We start from the raw sequence: 23,917 nt of genomic DNA, 5'->3' as shown, positions 1-23,917 counted from the left end.
GTCCTTTCAACACCTAAGCATATGGCATCGGACAATGCTCACGAAATGAGATTGGCCCTAAATTGGATTGAAATTGGATGAGATCGAACTTATCTACATAAATGTATGTTTTGAAAGTAGATTTGGATAAAGTGCGGTTACTATTAGAGCACTCAAGAAAATGGCTCAGTGATAGTACGTATAAAACCGGCCAAGTGCGAGTCGGACTCGCCCACCGAGGGTTGCGTACTTTTTAGTATTTGTTGTTATAGCGACAACAGAAATATATCATCTGTGAAAATTTCAACTGTCTAGCTATCACGGTTGATGAGATACAGCCTGGTGACAGACAGACGGACAGAGGAGTTAATAATAGGGTCCCGTTTTTACCCTTTGGGTACGGAACCCTAAAAATCAGACATACAAAATAATAACAATAAATAATTAAAACAATCCGTAATTTTCCCAAAAGAACGTAAAACGGAAGTCAATTCCGGATTCTTTCAAAGTAGGTAATTAACTCTCTGGCAGCCAGCCAAATGAACTCCAAATTAATGTGACAAGTTATACAACTTCTGACAACGCATGTGTAAAACTTACGAGATCAGACACAACAAATGTTGGATACCTGATGAAATGTTGATGTTTTGGACATGTAGCATGACTGCAAATTGATAATCTCGTTGTATTTTGCTGACAGCGTTGTTGACATATTAAATCACATTTAGAAACGGGTCTATCGCGAATTTATTTTGTTACCTTTATTTACCGACGTTTCCGACCGTTTCCGTACCGAGCGTTGTTGAGTTAATAAATATGTATTGCTAATTATTATTTATCTCCACGGGACTTAATCGCGTAAAATAGTTTTAAATTTACCTCCGACGTTTCGAGGACGGCGTTGTCCCCGTGGTCTCGGAGAAGACTGGCTAAAGTTGACATCAACATCTTCTAGGCGCGCGAGTTTTTCGAACTACCCGCACTTGGTCTTGTTTATTAACTTGAACGTTTTGCGCACTAGGGATGCTAGCGGGTCGACACACAACACTAACAATATTCGATTTTTCAACTTTCGATATTTGGTTTCGCTTACACTTACTAATGACTGGGTTCCATGTGGATTAACGTCGGAGGTAAATTTAAAACTATTTTACGCGATTAAGTCCCGTGGAGATAAATAATAATGAGTAAAAATCGTGAAAGTTTAAATCAATGTATTGCTAATTTCAGTTTACTTCATTTGTTAGAGTAAATAGCGTTTAATGGATCTAAATTGAATTAATGGTCTTTGCCGAAATTGATTACATGAAATATCGTGCCATCAAAGGGGCATTCCACGGGAATCTCTTACGAAATGCTTTTGCCTTGTATGGCAGCTGATTCAATCAACCAGACCCAATATCATTTTCTCAGCTTATTCAGATTTAGAGTTTTGAATGATTCACGGTTAGTTTCACTAGACTTATATTGACCGGGATATAGACCGTGATTACCGTGATGACCGTGGTTTTTCAGAACTATTAGAAGAACGGCGTCTCGTAAGGGACATTCTCGTGGAATGCACCCAAAATGGTACATTAGTATTAATTACTAATTTGCAAGCATGACATAGCACCGACCAATATAATTAAATAATCAAAGTATTACAAATTCGGTTACATACATTTGTCTGTCAATCGCGCAGCCCTGGCCGAAAGCAATAAATCACACTTATATTTTCTTCGCACTAATTAACAATGGACTATTTAGAAACAAAACTAAAATTACAGAAGAGTCATAATTTGTAATAAAAGCGAAGCGAATAAAGAGTTTACTGTCATGGTGGAGGTGAGTAAAGCTATAAATTTTGTGTATATATGCTCCCAAACAGTTAAAAATGTAATAAAAAGAAACAATTTCTTAATTTTTGACTTGATTGCCTACATTTTATGGCTAACAATGCAATAACTTTCATTGTGTTGTCAAAATATTTCGTGTTATTTTCTATTTAACGTTAATCTCCGAGGATACAATTAGTCACTGGCATATTTATGATTCATAAACTTATGAAAATGACTACTTAGTTTCAAAATAATGTCATTTATTTGTTTGATTGACGTTTAAATGCTGTTATTTTTTGTATTACATTTTATAAGTGAATCTTTAAGGATTTAAAAACTAGGCCTTCAATTATTTATTTATAAGTGTCATTTAATGACTAGCTTATTCTCCTAAAACTCTTTTCTAGCAGCTCAAATATACATAGTCTCAGGATGTCGGCAGATAGTGTCGGCGGATCCGCGTCCGTCTCCCTGGTACTGTGTGGTAGCGTGCATCGCACACTTACATACATACATAGTTGCCTGAATCATTTTTTTAATAGCCTATCTTTTGTCCCACTGCTGGGCAAAGGCCTCCCCTTTCTTTCGCCACTCACCACGGTTTGGTCAAACAAAAAAAGCAAAAAGCGTCGAGGTCATCCCGCCATCTCTTTTTTGGTATGCCTTGGCCCCGGCTAATCTGCGGTGTCCATTTGGTAGCCAATTTGAGCCACCGATCCGGATGCATACGGCAGACATGTCCCGCCCAATCCCACTTAAGCTATGGTATTAATAGGCAGCGGCATGCACAAATCCCCGATTCAAAATTTTAATAAATTAATAGGAAACGGGAAACGCGAATACGAAATTTAGCTATCTGCCTCTTTATCTCTCGAATATGCAAGAGTGACAGAGGTGTAAGTAGATTAAAAAAAAAAAGCGATTTTCTTAGACCCTCAGATTGTGGTAGTGGCAAAATTTGGCCAATGATGACGCTTATCGATTTATGGACACCGTCAAAAGCTATACAAATCTAACCTTGAATTCTTCTTTCCAGGTACGGCGACATGGTCCCCGGCACGATCGCGGGCAAGATCGTAGGCGGCGTATGCTCGCTGTCTGGAGTGCTCGTGATCGCTCTGCCTGTGCCGGTCATTGTGTCCAACTTCTCACGGATCTACCATCAGAACCAGAGAGCTGATAAGAGGAAGGCGCAGCGGGTAAGAATCATCATATTCATCATTGGTCTTCTCTTATTCAAACGCCCTATAACGCGTGCCGTTAGCAAGAAGGGACATTGGTTAAACCAAAGGGTATTTTTTGGAATTCGTAATGCCCTTAGATTATTGAACTGAAAGTCGTTTATGATATGGTGGATTCTATCAAAATCTTTAGTTGTACAAGCAAGATCGTGTGCGGCGTATGCTCGTTGTCTGGAGTGCTCGTGATCGCTCTGCCTGTACCGGTCACCGTATCCAACTTCTCGCGGATCTACCATCAGAACTAGAGAGCTGACAAGAAGAAGGCGCAGCGGGTAAGAACTGCCATAATTGTGCAAATATCTTATCCAGGCGCTCCTAAAAGTATGTTATTAAGAAGATGGCGCAATACAATGGACCTTTTTTTTTACTTCGTAATATCCTTTGATTGCGGAGTGGTTATATTAATCTATTATTTCAAGAATCTATCATCAGAACTACAGAGCTGATAAAAGCAAGGGGTAAGAATCATCATAACCATATCATAATACGCGTATCACCAATAAGATGGAATATTGCATGATTAGACTAAAGGACATTTTTTTGGATTCGTAATGACCTTTGATATTTGAACTGAAAGTCTATCATAAACTTTAGCTGTACAAATGGCTACAAGATCGTATGCTGCGTATGCTTGCTGTCTGGAGTGATCGCGATCGCTTTGCCTGTTCCGGTTATTGAGTCCAATTCTCAATGATCAATCATCAGAACCAGAGAGCTGATAAAGGCGCCTGATAAAGGCGCAGCGGGTAAGAATTATCATAATGATTTGTTCCTGGCAATTTACGTGCATTCTAACCAAAACTCGGTATACGGCAGCAGTTTCATTGCCGTAGCTCCCATAAAAAAACCTGCACTTTGACGTAATTTTTGGACGCAATATTCTTAAGGTTTTCTATTTAAGCACGGCAATTTAAGACTCTGTACACGGCAACTCCAAAATTCTACAGGAACAACACTGATCGACTTGGTCTTCTCTCAAACGCCCTATAACTTGTGTCGCTAATAATAAGAAGGGGTATTACTAGACCATAGGACATTTTTTGGAATTCGTAATGTGTTAATAAATAATTGTTTTTGGTGGTTGCAAAATCGTGAGACCTATTTGATCATACACTGTTAAATGGGTAACAATTAAACTCCACATCCTCAAATTCCAGAAAGCTCGCCTCGCCCGTATCCGCATTGCCAAGGCGTCTTCCGGCGCAGCCTTTGTATCCAAGAAGAAAGCCGCCGAGGCTCGCCTGGCTGCGCAGGAGTCTGGCGTGGAGCTGGACGACGCTGGACGAGATGAAGACATCTTCGAGTTGCAGCATCACCATCTGCTGCGGTGCTTGGAGCGCACCACGGTGAGTATTGACTGGGCAAGTGCTTTACCATACTCCTGGGCCTATGTGATCAATGACCGAGTTTTGTATGGACCCCACACTAGCGTTTTCCGAGCGTCAGCGTCTAGTGAACTCTATGTCTGCTGTAGGGCTAAGACGGTCGGCTCTTTATCATTTGTCACCATGCCTGTCACGTTCTAACAAATATGTAAGTGCGAAAGTGACGCATGGCATGGCAGGTGATAAAAATGCGACCATGATACCGCTGCTGCACGACGCAACGTTGGTGCAACTGCGCAGCGACGCTATTTTCCATAGCGCCGACGCTCATAAGATGTTAGTATGGGGTGGCCCTATAAATCCAAACAGGGGCTGAACACCAGCTACGCAAAGGTGATTTAGACTGCCTTGCCTGCTGCCTTGGTGATGAGCGGAGATGATAGGAGACGTCCGGGTTTCAACTAATAGTCTAAGAAGCACGCAAACACTGGTGTCTTCCAATCAGAGTCGAATGAATGAATGAATGAAATCGTTTATTCACAATGAACATATGGTAACATAAGATCTTAATTTATATACATTGCTTCCCACTATACATTCAGTCAAGATAGACATGTCGAAGTCAGTTTTCTTGTGACACAATAACACCGCGGACTCCATGGATAAGCTAGTTTTAAAGTCAATTGTACGTCGTACATTTGAAATTCTTGGTAAGCATTTTATTTATCGTGATCCCCAATGATTTAATATAACTCAAGATATGTTATAGGCGTTCCAAAATTGAAGCGCTTACCTTGTGACAAATTGTACAAGTTGTCTAATCGCACCTGGGCACCCGAGAAATGTGCACATGCTAACGAGCTCCCGTTCACTGAAAGAGAAAGAGACAAGCTCGTGTTTAATAACGAATATGACAAAGATGAATGGAATGCGAAAATTAATCAAAAATAACGGATTTCTTCGTAGGTATATAAATAAATATGGAAGTATTTTTTGTGCTCCTTATGTATGATTATACTCGTACATAAGAAGCACAAAATCCTATCTATAGTTACCTATATAATATTATTGGTGATCCCGCGGAAGTAGACAACCAATGCCGTTTGTTGATTCCCGCACGTCTCCTGTCATCTTAGTTTCAGAGAATGGCAGCCTAAAGTAGCATCAAGATTTTGCAAGGGATGTGGGCTCTTCAATGACAATATTCAAATGTAGCTACTTGTCAATTCTAAAGGTAATTAATTAATTATGATAATGACACAGATAATAGCATATGCATATTATGTGCCTAATCCATCACACAGCTTTCTACATCATAATTAAACACAAATTTTAGACTACAGATCATTTGTCACACGAGCCACAAAATACGCTCTATTTTGCTTAGTTAATATAATAGCTATAGTTACAAATAATTAGATAATTAAATAATGTGTCAAGGAAATTGAAATATGCACCTTATTCTGACATAACCTCAAGGCTCATGGTTCTGTACGTAGCTATAGTTTTATTCGGTTCAATGGAGTTTAAGTTTAAATCATATTCGAATGTAAAAGTTGCATTTGTTTTGTTTCGTTCAATATCAAACAAAACAAAATAAACTGTATTCTACACTAAAAAAGTAGTTTAAAATTTCAGTAGCAAATTTCGGATTTGTCAATGAAAATGAAGACAAAAGGTGCATATTTTAGATTCCGCGTTGACACCTGTTTCAAAATTGTCTGTTTTTATATTACACATGTATTCACACCATTTTCATTTTCCCAAAGGTTAGCTGGTAGAGAACGTCTTACGCAATAGGTCCGCCCTTTGCACTGTAAGTTTTATGTGCAATGCTCGTGAAATTGGTGTTGTATTCATACATATCTAAAACTTATGTTAATATAAGTTTGTATCATTAATGTATATATTTATCACTTGACACTCGTATTTTTAAAAACACAAATGTAACCAAATAAATACATGGAAAGGAATGAGCAAATATGTATAATAAAAAATCTATACACTTATCGAACATTATACCCAAACACATTAATTATTTAAAGGTCGAGGGCCGATTTTTGAATTTCGACCGCTCGAACTCAAGACTCGAATATCAGTCAAAAATGTCGAAACATGCTATTTTTGAAATACGAGCGATAGACTCATTTTCAATTCTATTATAACCTCTAGAATTTAAATGCCTGGGGGTCATTTCTCGAACGGTATTAGTGTGTTGCTATGGTAACCCATACGATTTGACAGTTCGTGCACTAATAATATTAGTCTAATAACGTTCGAGAAATGGGCCCCTGGTAGTGGCGATAGTATTGAACGAAATACACGAAATCGATCGGTCGAAATTCAAAAATCGGCCCCCAGGCTTGTATCTGACACGCAATAACAGTAAATAGTATTATGAGAAATTCTCTTCATGGATTGTCTTGTGAAGTGTTTAGCTATAACATAAAAAATATGTTACTTTAATTATATTTTTGGCGCGTGGCGAAAAGGGGCCTAGAAGAGATCACAATCACATCACAATTTACACACCACTACCTATATCAGTACACATTCGATGTGTTTTAGTTTTAGTTGTTTTTCTATTTTAATTTATGTCAAAAACCGAATTGAGTAGTTAGTTGCGCTCGATATGTCTTTGTATATTATTCTGGCGTTATTAGATTATTTTAAACCGGGTCACTCACGTATCGTGTCACATGTCGTGTCTCCGTGAAGACGGTCCTCGTAAATAGGACCGAAACATGTCGAGCTATTCGACTTAATAATACGTGAGTGACCCGGTTTAAAATAATCTAATATGTTTGAGTCTCACGGGAGTTTTATAGTTATTCTGGCGTTATTCATAAAAGCGTTACTGGGCTGAATTAGCTATGGATCGTTTCTTTATCTGTCATTTTGACTTATGTATTTGTAAGAAAGGGATAAAACATAATTTAACTAAATCAGGCCAGTAAAGTTTTATGAATAGGGGGGTTTATGGTTACAAGATACATAACAGTTACGTAATGCATGTTAAAATTAGGTAAATGTAAACTACTTTGTTGTTTGTGATATAATTAAAAATTCCTGCCCCGTTAACTGCTCAAATCATATCCCCAATAATATAACAAACTATACATATAAAATATACCATACGTGTAAATATTATTGACCTACGCTACTGACTTAATTTTGACTATAATGTCTGCAATAAATACAAGGTGTAAAAAAGACAGTGGGGTTCCGTGCAAGTTAGGGAATGCAAATCGGTTATAACCGTAACCGAAATAATCGGTTATAACCGATTATTTTGACAAAACTTCATAACCGATTATTGAAAACTCGAATAACCGGTTATGGTTATTTTCGGTTATTTATTTATGACTTAAATTATATTAATTGATCTTCTTTGTTCGGTATCCAATTAATTTTTGACGCGAAAAATTTTGACCTTTGTATGGACAGTTGGCTGACTGCCCTATATAGCAAAAACCCTTTTTTTGTCTAAAAAAAAAAATTCTTCTACTTATTCCTAATCAAAGCACGATACCGAATATTTCCTTAAAACGGATTCCCGCTATTTTTGTTAAACTACAGAACTACACCTTGTATAAAAGACGTAAAATAATGACAATGAAACTCGTATTTCAAAACGGGCTGCCTATTTTTTTAGTTGAAACTACCTAGACATGTTAACATCTAAAACGTGGATTAAGTAGGTAGCCTTTTGCGCGGGTTTCAAATGTAAAGCAACATGACCCGTATATTCTCATTTAAAAATAAAGTCAAATCATAAATCACACGTCTTATTCGAAGATTTTTTAATAACAAAATAATTAAACCCTTTTCCAGGATCGCGAGTTCGTGGAGATGGAGAACCCGTTCAACGGGGCGGTGAAGCGGCCCGGTTCGCCGTCGCCGCTCGCGTCGCCGGCGCACTCCGGCCGCGCGCCTGCGCTGTTAGCCTGCTGCGCGCGCTGCGGCTGCTGTCCGCAGAAATACCAGGTGATACATAAACAAAGAAAACAATAACATTTAAAATACTGCGAAAGAGATATCTTGCTAACTAAACTTAACAATAAAAAAACTTAAAAAAAAAGACAATTTAAATAATTTTAATAAACAAAACTTCCGTGAGACATGATACATATTAATCTCCTCGGTACGGAATGAAACATCACGAGCGTTTTTCGACTTAATTAATTAATTAAATTCTTTATACAACGACCAACTAGGATCAATTAAAATACGTGAGTGACCCGTTATTAATATATATTTAATTTAAATCATGTTGCTCTAATAATATTGAAAAATAAAGTTAAAGTTGTATTAGTACCTATTGTAGCCGTTATCCACAGAAAGATACACTAAATACTGTCTAAGTATCGCGATTCGCGAATTTATTGCTGTACATATATTTTGGAACAAGTTTGTACACTGAATTAAATATTCAACAAAATGATCAATACATTTTTAAATATCAAGAGAAAGTGATTTATGTAGATTAGACAAATAAATAAATCACTTGTGACATAGTGAAACGTGAAAGAATATAAAAATATGACAATATGTTAAGAACTTTATACAGTTGCAAGACTGTTCTCTGTAGACATTAAAAAAAATGTAACATTACCTAGAATAAAAAAAAAATTAAATACCTTACAAATAATTATTAGCTATAATGTAAAAAGAAAAACATTTTGTACTATTTCTGATTTTGAGTAGAAATCCAAAAAAAAAAAACAACTAAAAAATCATAAATGATTTGACATGAAAGATGATTATCGAAAATAAAACCGTTTTTTATAAGAAACCTGGTTCAGCTGCAGTTGCAACCTCGTAAATTATACTGGGGGCCATTTATCGAACGGTATTAGACTAATATTATTAGCAATTATTAGTGTGTTGCCATAGTAACCCATATGACTTGACAGTTCGTGGACTAATAATATTAGTCTAATACCGTTCGAGAAATGGGCCCCTGGAGTGCTCCTACACTTGCAACCCCATGTAGTTCCACCCCACATTAGCGTCTTTTGAGCGCCGGCGTCTAGTCAGCGCTATGGAAAATGGCGTCGTTGCGCAGTTGCGTGTACGTTGCGTCGAGCAGCTGCCATAGAATTGACTAGACGCTGACGCTCGGCCAGCTCGGGAGACGCTAGTGTGCGGTGGCTCATACTCATAGTTCCCTAGTAAAACACAAAAGCTGACTATTAACAACATTAAATACTAACTTATTTACTAAGTTATTATATTAGTCGGATATTATTATATTATATTATTAGTTTTTCTATATTAGTCGGTAGTTTGTAGATTTTTATGTCAAATGAATTTCTGAAGTTAATTTTATTAGTCTAATATAATGTACCTGCATTTTAATTATACTACGCACCATTCAACAAATACCATACACACATACAAATACCATTTATAAGTACATAAGTAGATAGATAGGTATATACCTAAGTAATATTTTCAGATTAACTTGGTTTCGTTGATTAGCTTATACTTAAGTCATTTAGTCTGTCTACATATATTATAATGTGTAAACTACACATTTATGTTTAAATAATGGAAGGAATAATGGAAGAATAATTTCATATCAGCGCTTTCCAATAGTTTTGAATGAAAACTTTTTATTTCAGAACGTACTTTATTAAGTATCATTTTTATTCTGATTTTAATAGCACTTCTCGGATCGGATCGCCCCTTTTTTTCCATTTAAATATGTTGAGCCGAAACACCTGATTTTCAATTTTCTATCCATATCTTTTAATTTCTAAACAACTAAAATTACCAATAAAAGTTAGTTCTGAGACAAAAAGTTTTTCATTCATAAAATCTGGAGAGACCGTACATGTCCGATCCGATATCGGAGGTCGGATGACCCTTGAAGAAAAATAGGTGTATTGAGTGCCTTATAGCGTAAGTCCTTTTATTTATGTCATAAAGCTTTCTTTTGGACAACAAATAATAATTCAATGAATATAATTATCAATACCTTTAATAGGGATGACGACACATGTTGAATTTTATAACAAAATCTAGTAACATAGATAGCAAATGAGCAATTTATCATAAAAATGTAGATATTAAAATAATATATGGAAATAATACAAAAATACAGGACTTGAAAGTTTCAAAATTTAAGTAATTTTTCAACTTACAAAAAGGAAAAAAGTAAGGGTACCATTCGATTTCTTACATTTTATCCAAAAAAAGATTGTATGGCAACTAAATACATAAACGCAATATTTCACCGACAAAAACGCAATTTTCTTATTTTGTCCATAGATTCAAAATGGGCTCTCAGTGAACTTGACGTCACGTTCACTTATCGTTTTGTTTGGAGCGTTTCGCGAGTGAAGTACGACTCAAACAAACATCAAACATTTATTCAGCAAATAGGCCACAGGGGCACTTTTACATGTCAATTTTTACAAGCAATACAAAACCAAAATTTACAAAAAACAATTACAAATATGGAATCAATAAAATATTAGATACTTTGTCAGAGATGTATCCAGTCTAAATGTCGGACTTTGACTATCATTTCTGACTTTTGTATAGCTTTAATGCAATGGGGCCCATATGGACATTTGATCCTAAAAATAAACCTGATCGATTGATACCAGTAATGAAAATTTGTCATCTAGCCTATAATGCATAAATATAAACTCTGACAAGACCTTATTTGGCCTTCGCCATGTTGCAGATTTTACCATAAAAACGCCATAGAAGGTTGTCAAAGTTAAGAAGCAAGACAAAATATTTTGAATACAATAAAACATTTACATCAATAAAACGACGAAGGATTTCGTGGCATTCCAATAAACAATATTTTAAAATTAGTCGTTGTCGTTGTCACGACCGGTATTGATATATTATTACAGTATATATGACATACGCACATTATTGCCATTTTAATTTGCTTGTAGCGACACTATTTTAGGGCCAAAGTAGAATCTTGTCATGATTTAAAGAGGCACTTGTTATTATTTCTTTTTTATAGCAGTATTCGAAATCCGATATTGGGTTGTACAAGGTGAAAACACTCTTAGAGCCACCCCACACTAGCGTTTCTTGAGCGTCGGCGTCTAGTTAGCGCTATGGAAAATGGCGTCGCTGCGCAGTTGCGTCAACCTTACGTCGAGCAGCACGCATAGAGTTACTCGGGAGACGCTAGTGTAGTGCTCTTACCCCATACTATATTATTCTGATATTTTGACGGCAGAAGCGCCGCCGCTCGGTGCGCTGCGTCAGTCCTATCGGACTCACCTCTTGCCCTCGTCGTGAGGTACTATCTGTTGCCTTACTGAGCACTATGTGGACCCTTTTGTTTGCCGTACCTTTATGTTTCTATGATCGACTTTGGTAGACTACTACATGTTTCTTGATTATTTGGAATCAAATGCGTAGAAATATTTATAAAAAATTAAAGGATCATTATAAGTGAGAACTTAATGCGTTTTATGCAACACACAATTTAAAACCACAATTTTACAAATAGCGGCAGCAAAATAAAATAAATATAAATGAAAAATTAGTTTAAATAATTAGGTACTCAATGCTGTGTATGTGTATAATAAATGAACAAAATTTACGATAAATAATAGCTTTGACATTTTCTTTTCTCGGCCATAGAAACATAAAATTGCTCGTTCACAAAACCCTTAAAACCTGGGGTGTTGTCGCTTGCCCCGTCATGTTGGCCGTGCTAGGTGTATCTCGTGCTGCAATATTGTGTATTCAGTAACATTCATCATGCTAGATATACTAGTAATATAGAGACACCCCACACTAGTGTCTTTTGAGCGTCAGCGCTATGGAAAGTAGCGTCGCTGCGCAGTTGGCCGACTGATACTCGATAACGCCGAGTAGCAGCCATATAGTTGACTATAGGCCGACGCTCGGGAGTCGCTAGTGTGGGGTATCTCATAAAGAGGTGTTTTTAAAACATCTTCGATTGAATAGATTTGCACTTCAAAGCACTGGATTAAATGGAGTTAGTATTATTTTACCAACAAGACAAACATTTTTTTAAATTTTTTTTCGTCAGTAGCTTTGAATAAAAATTTCATAAGAAAAAAAACTGTTCTATATATAGTAACTTAAACAACTGAACTATTTTTTAAGAAATTTAATGCTCCTGAATTACTACAAATAAAAATAATAACAAATACGTATTAAACAAAAGATGTTATTCTACTCGTATAATGGCGAGATGTGACTATACAAATCTCAAATAACTAGGTATTCGAATATATGCATTTTTTATTTGGTAAATTTTTTAATTATACTGTTATTTTAATCGTCACAATAGCATCTTTTGTAATAAAACGAAATAAGACATTATAAAAAATAAAGTTACATTTGCTAGTATCCGAACACAAGGTATTTTATAGTTATATTAGCTTATCAAAGGATTATATGGTAAGTATGGGCTTGAAAATATTTAGCCAAATAAAACTATATTTACTTAATTTATGTATTTTCAAATTATCATCATTAATGCATACATTTAAAGGTAAAAACGAGTCCAGCATTTACTGAAAGCATTGTGAGTTCAATACCAACATGTTAAATATAGCATTAATATTTAAGTAATTTTAGCTGTATCTACAATTACACACAACAATATTTGTACTTTGTATACGTATTACGTATATGTTATGCTCAACTTAAATACAGGGTTTTATATGCTCTTTGCCTTTGTGTCTTTAAAGCTATGTTTTGTTATTATTTTCGCTTATTTATGTCTGTCTATAATTTTAAGACTTTTTATTATTCTTAATCTTAAATTTATTCTCATTTAGTCATGTATCCCTTCACTCACACGACATACAAATTGTCAGTAAATTGACTACAATTAATATTAAAATTACTCTTTTTGCAATTGTATACCTATTTAAAACTCTATTTCAACACTCATTGTATAATTTTTTTTATACAATACACTATATTTAAACATATTTGCAACTGAATTGAAATGTATTTTTTTGAATTGGTATTTTAAGTCCAAAGATATTCTCCTCCAATTATAATATCAAGTATCTAAGTGCATTTTACCTTTTATATTTCAAAACTGGATAGTATTAAGAATTATAGAACCCCCGTGAGACTAAAACACATTAAAGTCGTTTTAATACGGGTTACTCATACAATTTTAGTCGATTATCTTCGAAATATTTGACAACCGGTGTGGCCTAGTGGGTAATGACCCTGCCTATGAAGCCGATGGTTCTGGGTTCGAATCCTGGTAACGGCATTTATTTGTGTGATGAACACCTAACCCGTTATTTATATATATATATATATTTTAGTTACTCATACATAACATACAATGAGTGTTGTTACCGTTTCTAATTCCAAGCAAGCAGTTTCACAGTACATTTCTTCCAAAAACTCAAAACTCCAATTGGCTGACAGGTACTGCTCTTAGATACGAGCAGGAAGGGCAGGAGGGGCACCCGGAGGTACACTGCGACCTCCAGACCGAGCGATACTTCGGTGTCCGCCGCGGCCAGCGAAGACCCTTTACCAGTACGTGTGCGGTGTTACCACGCAGCGAAGCTAGGCTAGCTATGAGTAGGGTAGGGATGTGGGTGAAGCTAGGCATAAAGCCCGCTCCACACTCGTGCGCCAATCGCGCCGCGAAGCCGCGATTGTGTAGCGGGCGTCGCCGATCTGCGAAATTGACTCCACACTCGAGTTCGCGGCTTCGCGCCCCGAGTGTGGAGGGAGCTTTATATACGTAGGGCTGACGTAGTGACGTTTCCGACGGCTGACGAAACGATATGGTTGACATAATTGACCCGAGATGCAAAAACGACAGTTAGATTGCACCAGTTTAATTAACTGATCTGTCATTTTCAGTGATCGGCGTTTTGAAATTAAATTATCGTGAGACATATTTCAAAATCACTACGGTTACACTCACTATTTAGTTATTTTTAGTCGCTTTTGGCGACATGTTTCGGACTCGGGAGTCCACACGCGCAGTGCGGCGGGGGGGCAGTGCACGGAGTACAGCCGACGCGGGCACTCGAGCCTAAGGAAGGACTCCCGACGAGTCCGAAACATGTCGCCAAAAGCGACTAAAACTACTAGTGAGTAACCGTAGTGAACTTAATATCGGCGTTTTGGTTGCAACTCGGGGTGAGTGAAAATAACTGGTTAATGAATGTCGTATATTTTATAAATATATTACCTACACTTAAAACGCATTTATTTCGAGCGGTTTAATAGGTATCGCGGGCTTAAAGGCGTATCCATATTACTATTTCAACTTGATATACCGCGATGTGGCATTCAAAACGCCGATCACTATTAATTTTAGAACAGACTAGTACAAAAGCAGGATAATGGGCAATCAAACTGTAATTTTAATGTCTGGAGTATAATAACAGAGATTATACGGCAGCGGTTCTTTGTTAGTGTTATTTTTATACATAAAATAAAACAGGGAAACGTGAACTGATAAGAAATAAGACTGATTAATTGTTATAAATAATGAAACAAAGGGGTTCGAAACGTCGGGATGTATTATAAATTCAATATACACGATATAATTTTATTTCATGAGTAACTATCGCGGTAACCGAAGACAATATTAATAAAACAAACTTATAGTTACAAAGTGAGGGTAAGTTAGCTAGGTAAGTAAATATATGTATGACACATTAAACGTTTTTGTATGTCTTAAATTTCATTAGTATGGTTATATTATTGGATTTGATTAGAAAGAATACTACAGACATTTTAGGTTTTTTAAATTCAGGTTAGATTTTGATCGCTGTGTGGTAATTAACCGATAAATTGTATAAAAAGGCTTTTAATGTCTGCAGGGTGTTGGCTGCTATAAAAAATGTCGCTTCATTGTACACGGTGTCACTTTTAGTACTTATTGATGTAACGAAGGCCAACGTAGAGGACCGTAATTTTAACTATAAAACTCCCATGAGAGTCAAACATATTAGATTATTTTAAACCGGGTCACTCACCTATTATTAAGTCGACATGTTTCGCCGCCCCCTCGACCAGTGAAGACGTGTCGTGTCTCCGTGAAGACGGTCCTCGTAAATTGGACCGACACATGTCGAGCTATTCGACTTAATAATACGTGAGTGACCCGGTTTAAAATAATCTAATATGTAGAGGACCGTAAGAACGATTTGATTCTTATTTATGTTCAGCGAAAATATATGCCTTCAAAGCGGGCCAATCGGTCACTCTTCGCTGCGTTGTAGGCGAACACTCGCGAACGCGAAGCGAAGTGGCGCGGCGTGGCGGGCCCAAGGTGTTCGCATTCGCAACAAAATCGCCCGCGTAGGACACTTCTATAGGTATCAAAGGATTGATTCACCCCGCGCCGCGCCGCGCCGCCTACGTAGTACCCTGCGTTAAGGTTTTTTGTACTAACAGTGATACCCAGTATTTTTCAGTACGACTTATCCTGTATTAAATGTTGTATTTAATGTGATTTTTATTTACGGGCTTGCTGCTGTGCTAAGATGTTGTAAAAAGCAAGTTTTTATTTCAATATCGTGAAGTGTCAAATGTATTTATTATTGTGTATTTCAGTATATTATATGATGTTATATTGTTGTTATGAGATCGTCTTATTCTTGAACAATTTTAACAAGTTGTACCAAAATTTGCGGTAGCATAAATGACCTGTTATAATAATTTTATAAAAAAATAAAATTGTTTTTTTTTTTTTATTATCTTGATAGGGTATATTTTATCTGAGCATATCGGCCTCATTTTAATAATTTAAGAAAGAAGAATTTAAGAAGTGCAAAAGAAACCTTTGTAAAACCATTTTTTTTGCAAGCTTTTGTGCGTGCGTTAAACAAATTTATATATTTTTTGTAGAGAGTAGGATTTTGTCTCTATAATACCTTGCAGAAATTGGAGTAGAAAAAAAGGCTACCGCAATTTTGAGTAATATTTATTTTAAATATAAAAATTGTATTGTTATTAAAATTTAAATAACAAGAATGAGACGAGGTTTCAAGTAGATCCAGGAGTGTTGTAAATGTACTTAAAATCGGATGTCCTTCAATGTTTGTAAATTATTTGCTAGTTATGTTGAAACTCCCAACTGTGACAAAGGTTTCAACAGGAATGCCAACACACCGCACACATTATATATAAAATGGCGTTAACATATAGCCATTTTATAAGCAGTGTTATATGTTAATTGTAGTAGAAACATATTCAGTAGAAAAATTAAAAGTAAATTCTTTAATAAATGTTGGTTACCCCTGACCATTTTATGCAGTATCATCAGTATAAACACAAACATAGTTTACTAACTAATAACAATGAAATAGAATCCATATATAATTGGTTAGTCAAATGTGACACAGTATTGCATCTAAAGTAAGGACGAAGTATTTAATACGTTGATCCGCCATTTTCTCTCTCTATCGTACGTGCATAAATATATCGCTGTTCCGCTCGCACGGTGTCATTGACCTCCGGCATCACCGGCGGAACAACAGTATATGTAATTGATAGAGATATTTAAGGACTGTATCGTTTATTATAAATACAACTTAGCCGTTTTTTTTTTGGTAGGTGCATTGGGGTAAGATAGATCGGGTTTTTTATGTCTGATAAGAAGAAAAGTCGCTCGTAACGCTTCGGCATACGGATACGGACGTCCCGTTCGATCTTATCCCAACGCACGCTATTATATTTTAATTTAAAAATTACACATGTGTTTAATTCTTTAATAAGATACACATTTCGTCCTGGAAGCTCGACGTAAAGCATACGATTTAGACAAAATTTACTCAATTCTCTCGAGTAATAATAACGATTTCGGACAAATACTACAAGAAAATTTACGGTGTGCAAACAAATCGATATTACACAAAAAAAAACTCTTACTATGCGAACCGCAATTACAATGATTCGTAAAGCGAACTACAAGCTTTTGAGACCCGGGCCCCTGGGGCCCGTTTATCAAAAACTTGTAACTTGTAATACAAGTGGAAGTCCCTTTTTGACAGCATTTGTCCGAAAGGGTCTTCCACTTGTATTACAAGCTACAAGCTTTTGATAAACGGGCACCAGGTATTTTCTATCTGTATTTATAAATTTTATAATAAACGATACAGTCCATAGGAAGTGGCAGATCAATGTACGAAATTTTTCGTGTTTTTAACGCAAAGGAACATAACAGTTGTTGGTTGGACAGAGGTCCACAACCTTGTGGTAACTTGTAAAATTTACAAATTAAAACCTTGACATCCAACACTTTTATTGACAAGAACATTTGTGACGTTTTCAACTAAAAGGTACCACATTGTCGCTTGTCGATAAGGTTTCGAAATAGCGCCTTATTGACAACCGACAATAAGTACCCTTTTGGTTGACAATGGCACATTTCTTTAACACGTTACACGCTATTGGGTCTACATAAAAAGCTATTTCTCTCAAATTGGCATGACTACACCAAAATTTTCACTCATACACACAACAATTTCACTGCTACTTGCCACTTTCAAATTGTGTTTGTATTTTAACACTTTTGTTTTTAAAGCTTGAGCATTATGTCGTGTCGGTTGAGTATTTAAGGTAGATAAAAACGTAGTTAGGTCAAAAGTAATGTGTATTTAAATTTAAGTGCTTAAATAAAACCGATTTATAATCAGATAGCAAATAAAATGTTTTAAATCTCAACTAAGCCTGTTTAAAACACTGACAATAAAATGTACAAACATTTTAAATGTGTTTATGAATTATAATAATGTCCCTACTTTAATTACTTTGTTTTTTTTTTTATATAAATAATTTTATTTTATCATGCAGAAATAAATAAGTTAAAAATATTTTAGGTTTTGACCTGTACAGGACAATACAGGTACCTCCAAATCTAGCAAAATTTCGCTATCGTTTCATTTGCCATTATAAAAATGACAGTAAGGTGTATCTACTATCCAATATGTCCAGTCAAATTGTCATTTTAGTAACTGCGATATCAAAACATATATACGCAACTACTAAAGGGGCCCACTGACTATCAGTCCGCTGGACGATATCGGCCTGTCAGTTGTTCGGAATTGTCAAACTTTTGTTCTAACTGACAGGCCTATATCGTCCGGCAGACTGATAGTCAGTGGGCCCCTTTAAAGAGCGTTTCCCTAACTGCCGGAGCATTAGCCAGATATGGACGTACCTCTTAACACCTGTATTTTAACACGAAAAAATTTCTCTCATTCCAGCAAGCATGCGGCAAATACATTCCGGCGGGGAGCACCGTCCAGGGAAACCAGACGGGCGTAGCGATGGACGGCACATATTTAGTGGAGGCGTCATTTTAGGGTCCGTCCACTAGCCATATGGAGAGCTACGTATAGTCCGCACGGAACCTGTACGGACCCCCTACGGAACCTCGTACGGAACCCGCAATGACCTTCGTGCGGACCCCCATACGGACCACCCCCGTACGAACCCCCGTACGGTCCCGCGTACGGAACAAACGGAACCCCGCACGAACCCCCGGATGGACCTAGTACGGACCCCGTGATCAGTGAGGGTGGAAAGACTATTGACAACAATTATTAGATGTATGTATAATTACGTCTTTATCTAACATGATACTGCCTATGAATTATCAAGTTTATATCGATGTATAGGTACTTGATCTTGGGTGGATTGCTTAAATATACGAATTTAATATTTTATAAATTTTAAACTATAAATATAAATTAGTTGTGTTTATCAAAACGCTTCGGTTATTTATTTTATCATAGTTAGGTATTTTTATTTTATTATGCACTGAAAATTTGTGGGTTTCCACGTTAAGAGGGATGAATAGTTTCTCGTATATTTGCGATCCTAGGTACTTATTTGATGAAATTTCTATTTCAGAAGAATACAGTTTCCACTAACTAAATCTTAATAAATCACTTTAATTTTGATGTCGATCGCTTCAGCATAATAATAAGCAATATTCTAGGTTTAAGGGGCCCACTGACTATCAGTACGCCGGACGATATCGGCCTGTCAGTTAGAACAAAAATTTGACAGTTCCGAACAACTGACAGGCCGATATCGGACTTTATAGGTTTCGCTTTAAAAAAAAACATTGAAAAAAAGGAAAACCTATAAACCTAGTCTCTCATTGTACCAATAACGCACTAAAAATCTTGCGAGGATGGAAAAAAAAATTCTCTTCTTGTATGGACGAGTACGTGGTATTCTTCCCTCTTAATATGTAAATACACAAATTATTAACAATATCTTTTACATAATATTTGACAACTGTAAAGAAATGTACTGTAATTGAATGTTGCCTATACCAATGAAATTTCACTGTATTATAATTTATAAATACTTCAGGCACGATTGTACATTTATAGTTTTTTCGTATTAAATTCGTATATTTAAGTACCCACATTTCAAAAAATATATTTCCGATTCAGAATGTTAAATCAGTGTTCTAGAAAGCAGTGTTTCAGGAAATGGTACAAACTCCTTAAAATGTTACCTTATCTTTTAACAGGTATAATGCCGAACAACAAAAAAATTTTTTTCTAACATCTTATAAATCGACGAACACCGGTACCATGCACGAAAGAGTGTCACGTTGTTGACAGATCTCCATGGTAACGTTATAACGTTATCACGCAAAATTATCGTCCGTAAACAGCCATATTATTAACACGCTTTTATTAGGTCGACCTGTATGTAACTATGTATTGGAATCTAGGGTAACAAATTTAACCATCTTCCCGGTTTCCCATGAAGCTGAAAATTTGCATACGCATGTAAGTCGGGTGACAATGCAATATTATGGTACCATCGAGCTGTTCTGATGATGAAGACAGGAGGTGGACATGGAAACTCTGTGATAAAACAACGCAACCTAATTGTGTTTGGGGTTTTTAGAATTGTCTCGATGTATTAGTTGCCTGTGGAAAAAAAGTACAGTCAGCAATAAAATCTTGTACCAAAAATGAAATTTTAGCCAAAAACTTATTTATTCTATTGATAATCAGGATAACAACAGCCGTAATTATAACAGACATATAATAATGCTTACATATTTAAAATAATGCCAATAACACGCATTTATTAAATTACATTATGTAAAGATTAAAAATAACAAAAATTTCATAAATTCTTATATAATCTTAATACCTTTTCAATTAGCTGACCAAGGGCGGGTTTAAATCCAGCAATCACCGCACCTTTTTCATTACTTAAACAATCAAATTGTCGGACAATGTTTAGATAAATACTTAACTACTTGCACTAAAGTGCACCTAAGTGTACCTAAGATGGACTAATTACCTACCTGAACAGCTGTAAAAAGTAATGAAATAAAGCATTTGTATTTGTGTTTTGTATTTAAATAAGAAAACAACGAGAATGTACAATACACACTAAAATGCTCGATACGCTAGAAGTTTTTGCTTCAAGTACTTTTAGATGCACAATTTTGTCAATGTTACAATGTTAAATATGTCACAAGTTGGGTCACTATTTATTTATTTATTGAAAACATGTTTAAATGACATTACAGTGTAAAACTAATGCTATAAACTATAATAGCAAACATAATTTTATAAAACAGAAGCATAAAATGGTTTACTGGTTTATGATGAAAAACTTTGTGTTTAATTAATTTGCTAAATGTAATTTGTTAAAAAGATAAAGTTGCCCAGTTTAAGAAGTTTGTACAATGTGCCACGTATGTCAACTTCTGATTAATAAACACGCTGAAATGGATATTTCTAATGATTACCAACTTTAGAGGCTGGTTTAGATTTAGTTATCTCAAGGAAGACAGTTCTACATGGGAAGATTATAGCCCAAGAGATAGTGCCGGGTTTCTGTGCCAAAAAATAATAGATAAATAAACCATGTATTCGCTTGCTACAATCTAGACAAAAAAATAGAAACAATAACAATACCAAAATAAAAATAAAATAAATAACAAAAAAGCATCAATAAAAGGTAGGTAGGTTTGCTGTGTGCGTTGCAGCAAAACAAAAGGGTTATGGCTCAGTAATACGCTCCACATTTTCGGGTGAAGCACTGATAATTCTGCTAACTAACTAACTATTTTGGTTCAGTGTCCTGTCCCTGTCCCGATCCTGCGCAACTTCCTGCCAATTACTGACGCAAAGCTGAAGCAGATCCGCTGTCACACTGTCTTCTCAACGATACCTGGGCCTATAATTCTGCAAGAAACCAAAATATTTATAGAAACAGCAAATATCGTGCTAGCTATTGTAAATTGATATGTTAATATTAATTTACTGCTTGTCACGCAAAATAGGCGCCAGTCGTCGAGTTGCGGAAAATCGCCCGAACTACAATACAATACAATTTACTGCTTATTGTGTCACGTTCCTCGTTTGGAACAAATTAAAAACGCGACAATTGTTGTACGTTAATGAAAATTTGTTATTTTTGCGTAAAATCATGTACCACCACCTCAAACAGCTAAAATGTGGGAAAGACCGGCATATAATTTTTTTGGTTGAGAAAACCGTCATAGAGTAAGAACTCTCGTATTTGTATACATACTTCGCTCAGATAGTCAGAAAGGAAGAGATTCGCTCCTTCTGCTCTACCGACCTTCTGTTAATGGAGTATTTGTACAAGTGCAAGAGTTAAAAGCGGCGATCTTTCGTCGAAGCTCTTGCTTGTAGACGGTATTACCTGATAGACGCTCTCCACATTGACCTAATCTAATACCAGTCTCTAATAAATAATTTCCTATCAGTGTTTTACCGAGCAGTGATACATGACAGTATTATAAGGTTTTAATGTTGTAAAGGTGACTGAAACAGTTGTTCAGATTCGATTACTCGAATGTGTATAATTCTCAAATGTTGTAAGCGTCAATGCAATAAGTTTTTGCAAATAAAAAAAAATGTAAGTTGTAAATGTAAATGAAGATCAAGATGTATCGGTATTAATAATTTCAACATCTACTTAAAAGCATGATGTACCTAGTGTAAACATATGTTGTTTACGACTTTCTCATGATATCCAACAAAAAAAAAAACGGGTCACTCACGTATTATTAAGTCGAGCTATTCGACTTAATAATAATACGTGAGTGACCCGTTTTAAAATAATTTTAATAATATGTTTGAGTCTCACGGGAGATTTGTAGTAAAAAAAACTGTTCTCCTTAAGAACTATTTCTAATGGATCTTAATCATTTCTATTTACATTTCATATGCCTAACAGACATTGAATGTCGCTTACCACAACTGAGATAAGTTTGGATTTAGAGATGATTTTAGTTATCGCATCGCTGGTAAGGAAAGATTTCAAATTTTGGTCTAGTCAATAGTTATTGAAATCATATCAATATTAGCTGGTTAGGTTACTGGTAAATTTTAAAGTACATTTTCATCTTATATTGATTAACGTATGGTGTCAATGCCGCTGCTAGATAAAGAGCTGGCTCCGAAAAATGGTTCAAGGTTACGAGCAACGAAACTAGGCAGTTACTGCTATCCTTAGAAAGTTCCCGCCTCGCACAGCTCTGCTAAACTGTGGAATGAACAGTCGCCTGCGGTATTTTCGGACCGATACAATCTTCAAACCTTTAAGAAAACAGCGTACTCCCATCTTAAAAGCCGGCGCACTTGCAACCCTTGGTGTTTTATGTATCCATATCCATGGGCGACGGTTGGAATTGCTTACCATCCGGCGATTGGTCCGCTTGTTTGCCTCCTATATCAGAAAAAAGTCCTTATTATTGAAGCCGAATGCTTGGCAACTGGTCACCGGTAGAGGTCAGAATAACAGGCCAGCAAAACTTTTCTGGGGCTGGCTCTTAGTCTATGTTAAGCAATTGTATGTTTCGGATGGCGTTTACGCCATTTTAGTTTGCAGAAGAAAAAAATATGTAACTGAAATAAGTACATTTTAAATACAATGCTAGCCTTTGCAAAGCGATATATGTATTTAAATATTTCAACAATGATTAAGTACAAGGTTCCGTTTTGGAACAATTTTATTAATGTTCCAAAAACTAGTATGTATATATAAGTTTATCGGATGGACTATAATTATAAATATTAGTAATAGTATTCAGTTGACGTGTTCCTAACAATCTATCTAAATATTCAATTATAATGTTCACAGTTCAATAAAAAAATTCAAATGCAAACTCAATTTCGATAATAGGCTTTGCAAAGGATTTATTGTGACATTGGACATAGAATTAACTATTTAACTACTACGGGTAAACTTAAAGTTAAAATTTCGTGCTGTTCGGGAGTCCTTCCTCAGGTTGAATACCTACCTACCGTTCACGTCCACGGCGCGACGCATAAGAGAGACCCCACACTAGCATCTCCCTAGCGTCGGCGTCTAGTCAACTCTATAACTGCTGCTCGACGCAACGTGGGCGCAACTGCGCAGCGACGCCATTTTCCATAGCGCTGACAGGAAAATTGCGCCCACGTTGCGTTGAGCAGCAGCCATAGAGTTGACTAGACGCCGACGCTTGGGAGACGCTAGTGTGGGGTTGCTCTAAATAAAAAGTAAAATTTATCCGTAGTATTTAAATACTGTAAAATAA

General features: G+C 36.0%; 1 protein-coding gene across 2 annotated transcripts in view; it reads left to right on the top strand.

Moving 5' to 3' along the window:
- LOC134751538 (potassium voltage-gated channel protein Shal) overlaps nucleotides 1-19,134 on the top strand; it is a 107,392-nt gene extending 88,258 nt beyond the window's left edge. The window contains exons 2-6 of one of the 2 annotated variants that reach the window (XM_063686987.1): nucleotides 2,836-2,998; nucleotides 4,198-4,386; nucleotides 8,200-8,352; nucleotides 13,777-13,890; nucleotides 18,585-19,134. In XM_063686987.1, the coding sequence (XP_063543057.1) occupies nucleotides 2,836-2,998; nucleotides 4,198-4,386; nucleotides 8,200-8,352; nucleotides 13,777-13,890; nucleotides 18,585-18,683 (718 nt within the window). In that variant the 3' untranslated portion in view covers nucleotides 18,684-19,134. The remainder of the gene's footprint in view (nucleotides 1-2,835; nucleotides 2,999-4,197; nucleotides 4,387-8,199; nucleotides 8,353-13,776; nucleotides 13,891-18,584) is intronic. The other variant, XM_063686986.1, reaches the window with a different exon arrangement.
- Nucleotides 19,135-23,917: the final 4,783 nt, after the last annotated feature.

Source organism: Cydia strobilella, chromosome 22 (assembly GCF_947568885.1).
Source record: "Cydia strobilella chromosome 22, ilCydStro3.1, whole genome shotgun sequence".
Lineage (NCBI taxonomy): Eukaryota > Metazoa > Arthropoda > Insecta > Lepidoptera > Tortricidae > Cydia > Cydia strobilella.
Note: the sequence above shows the minus strand (reverse complement) of the source record. Positions and strands in the feature narration are given on the sequence as shown.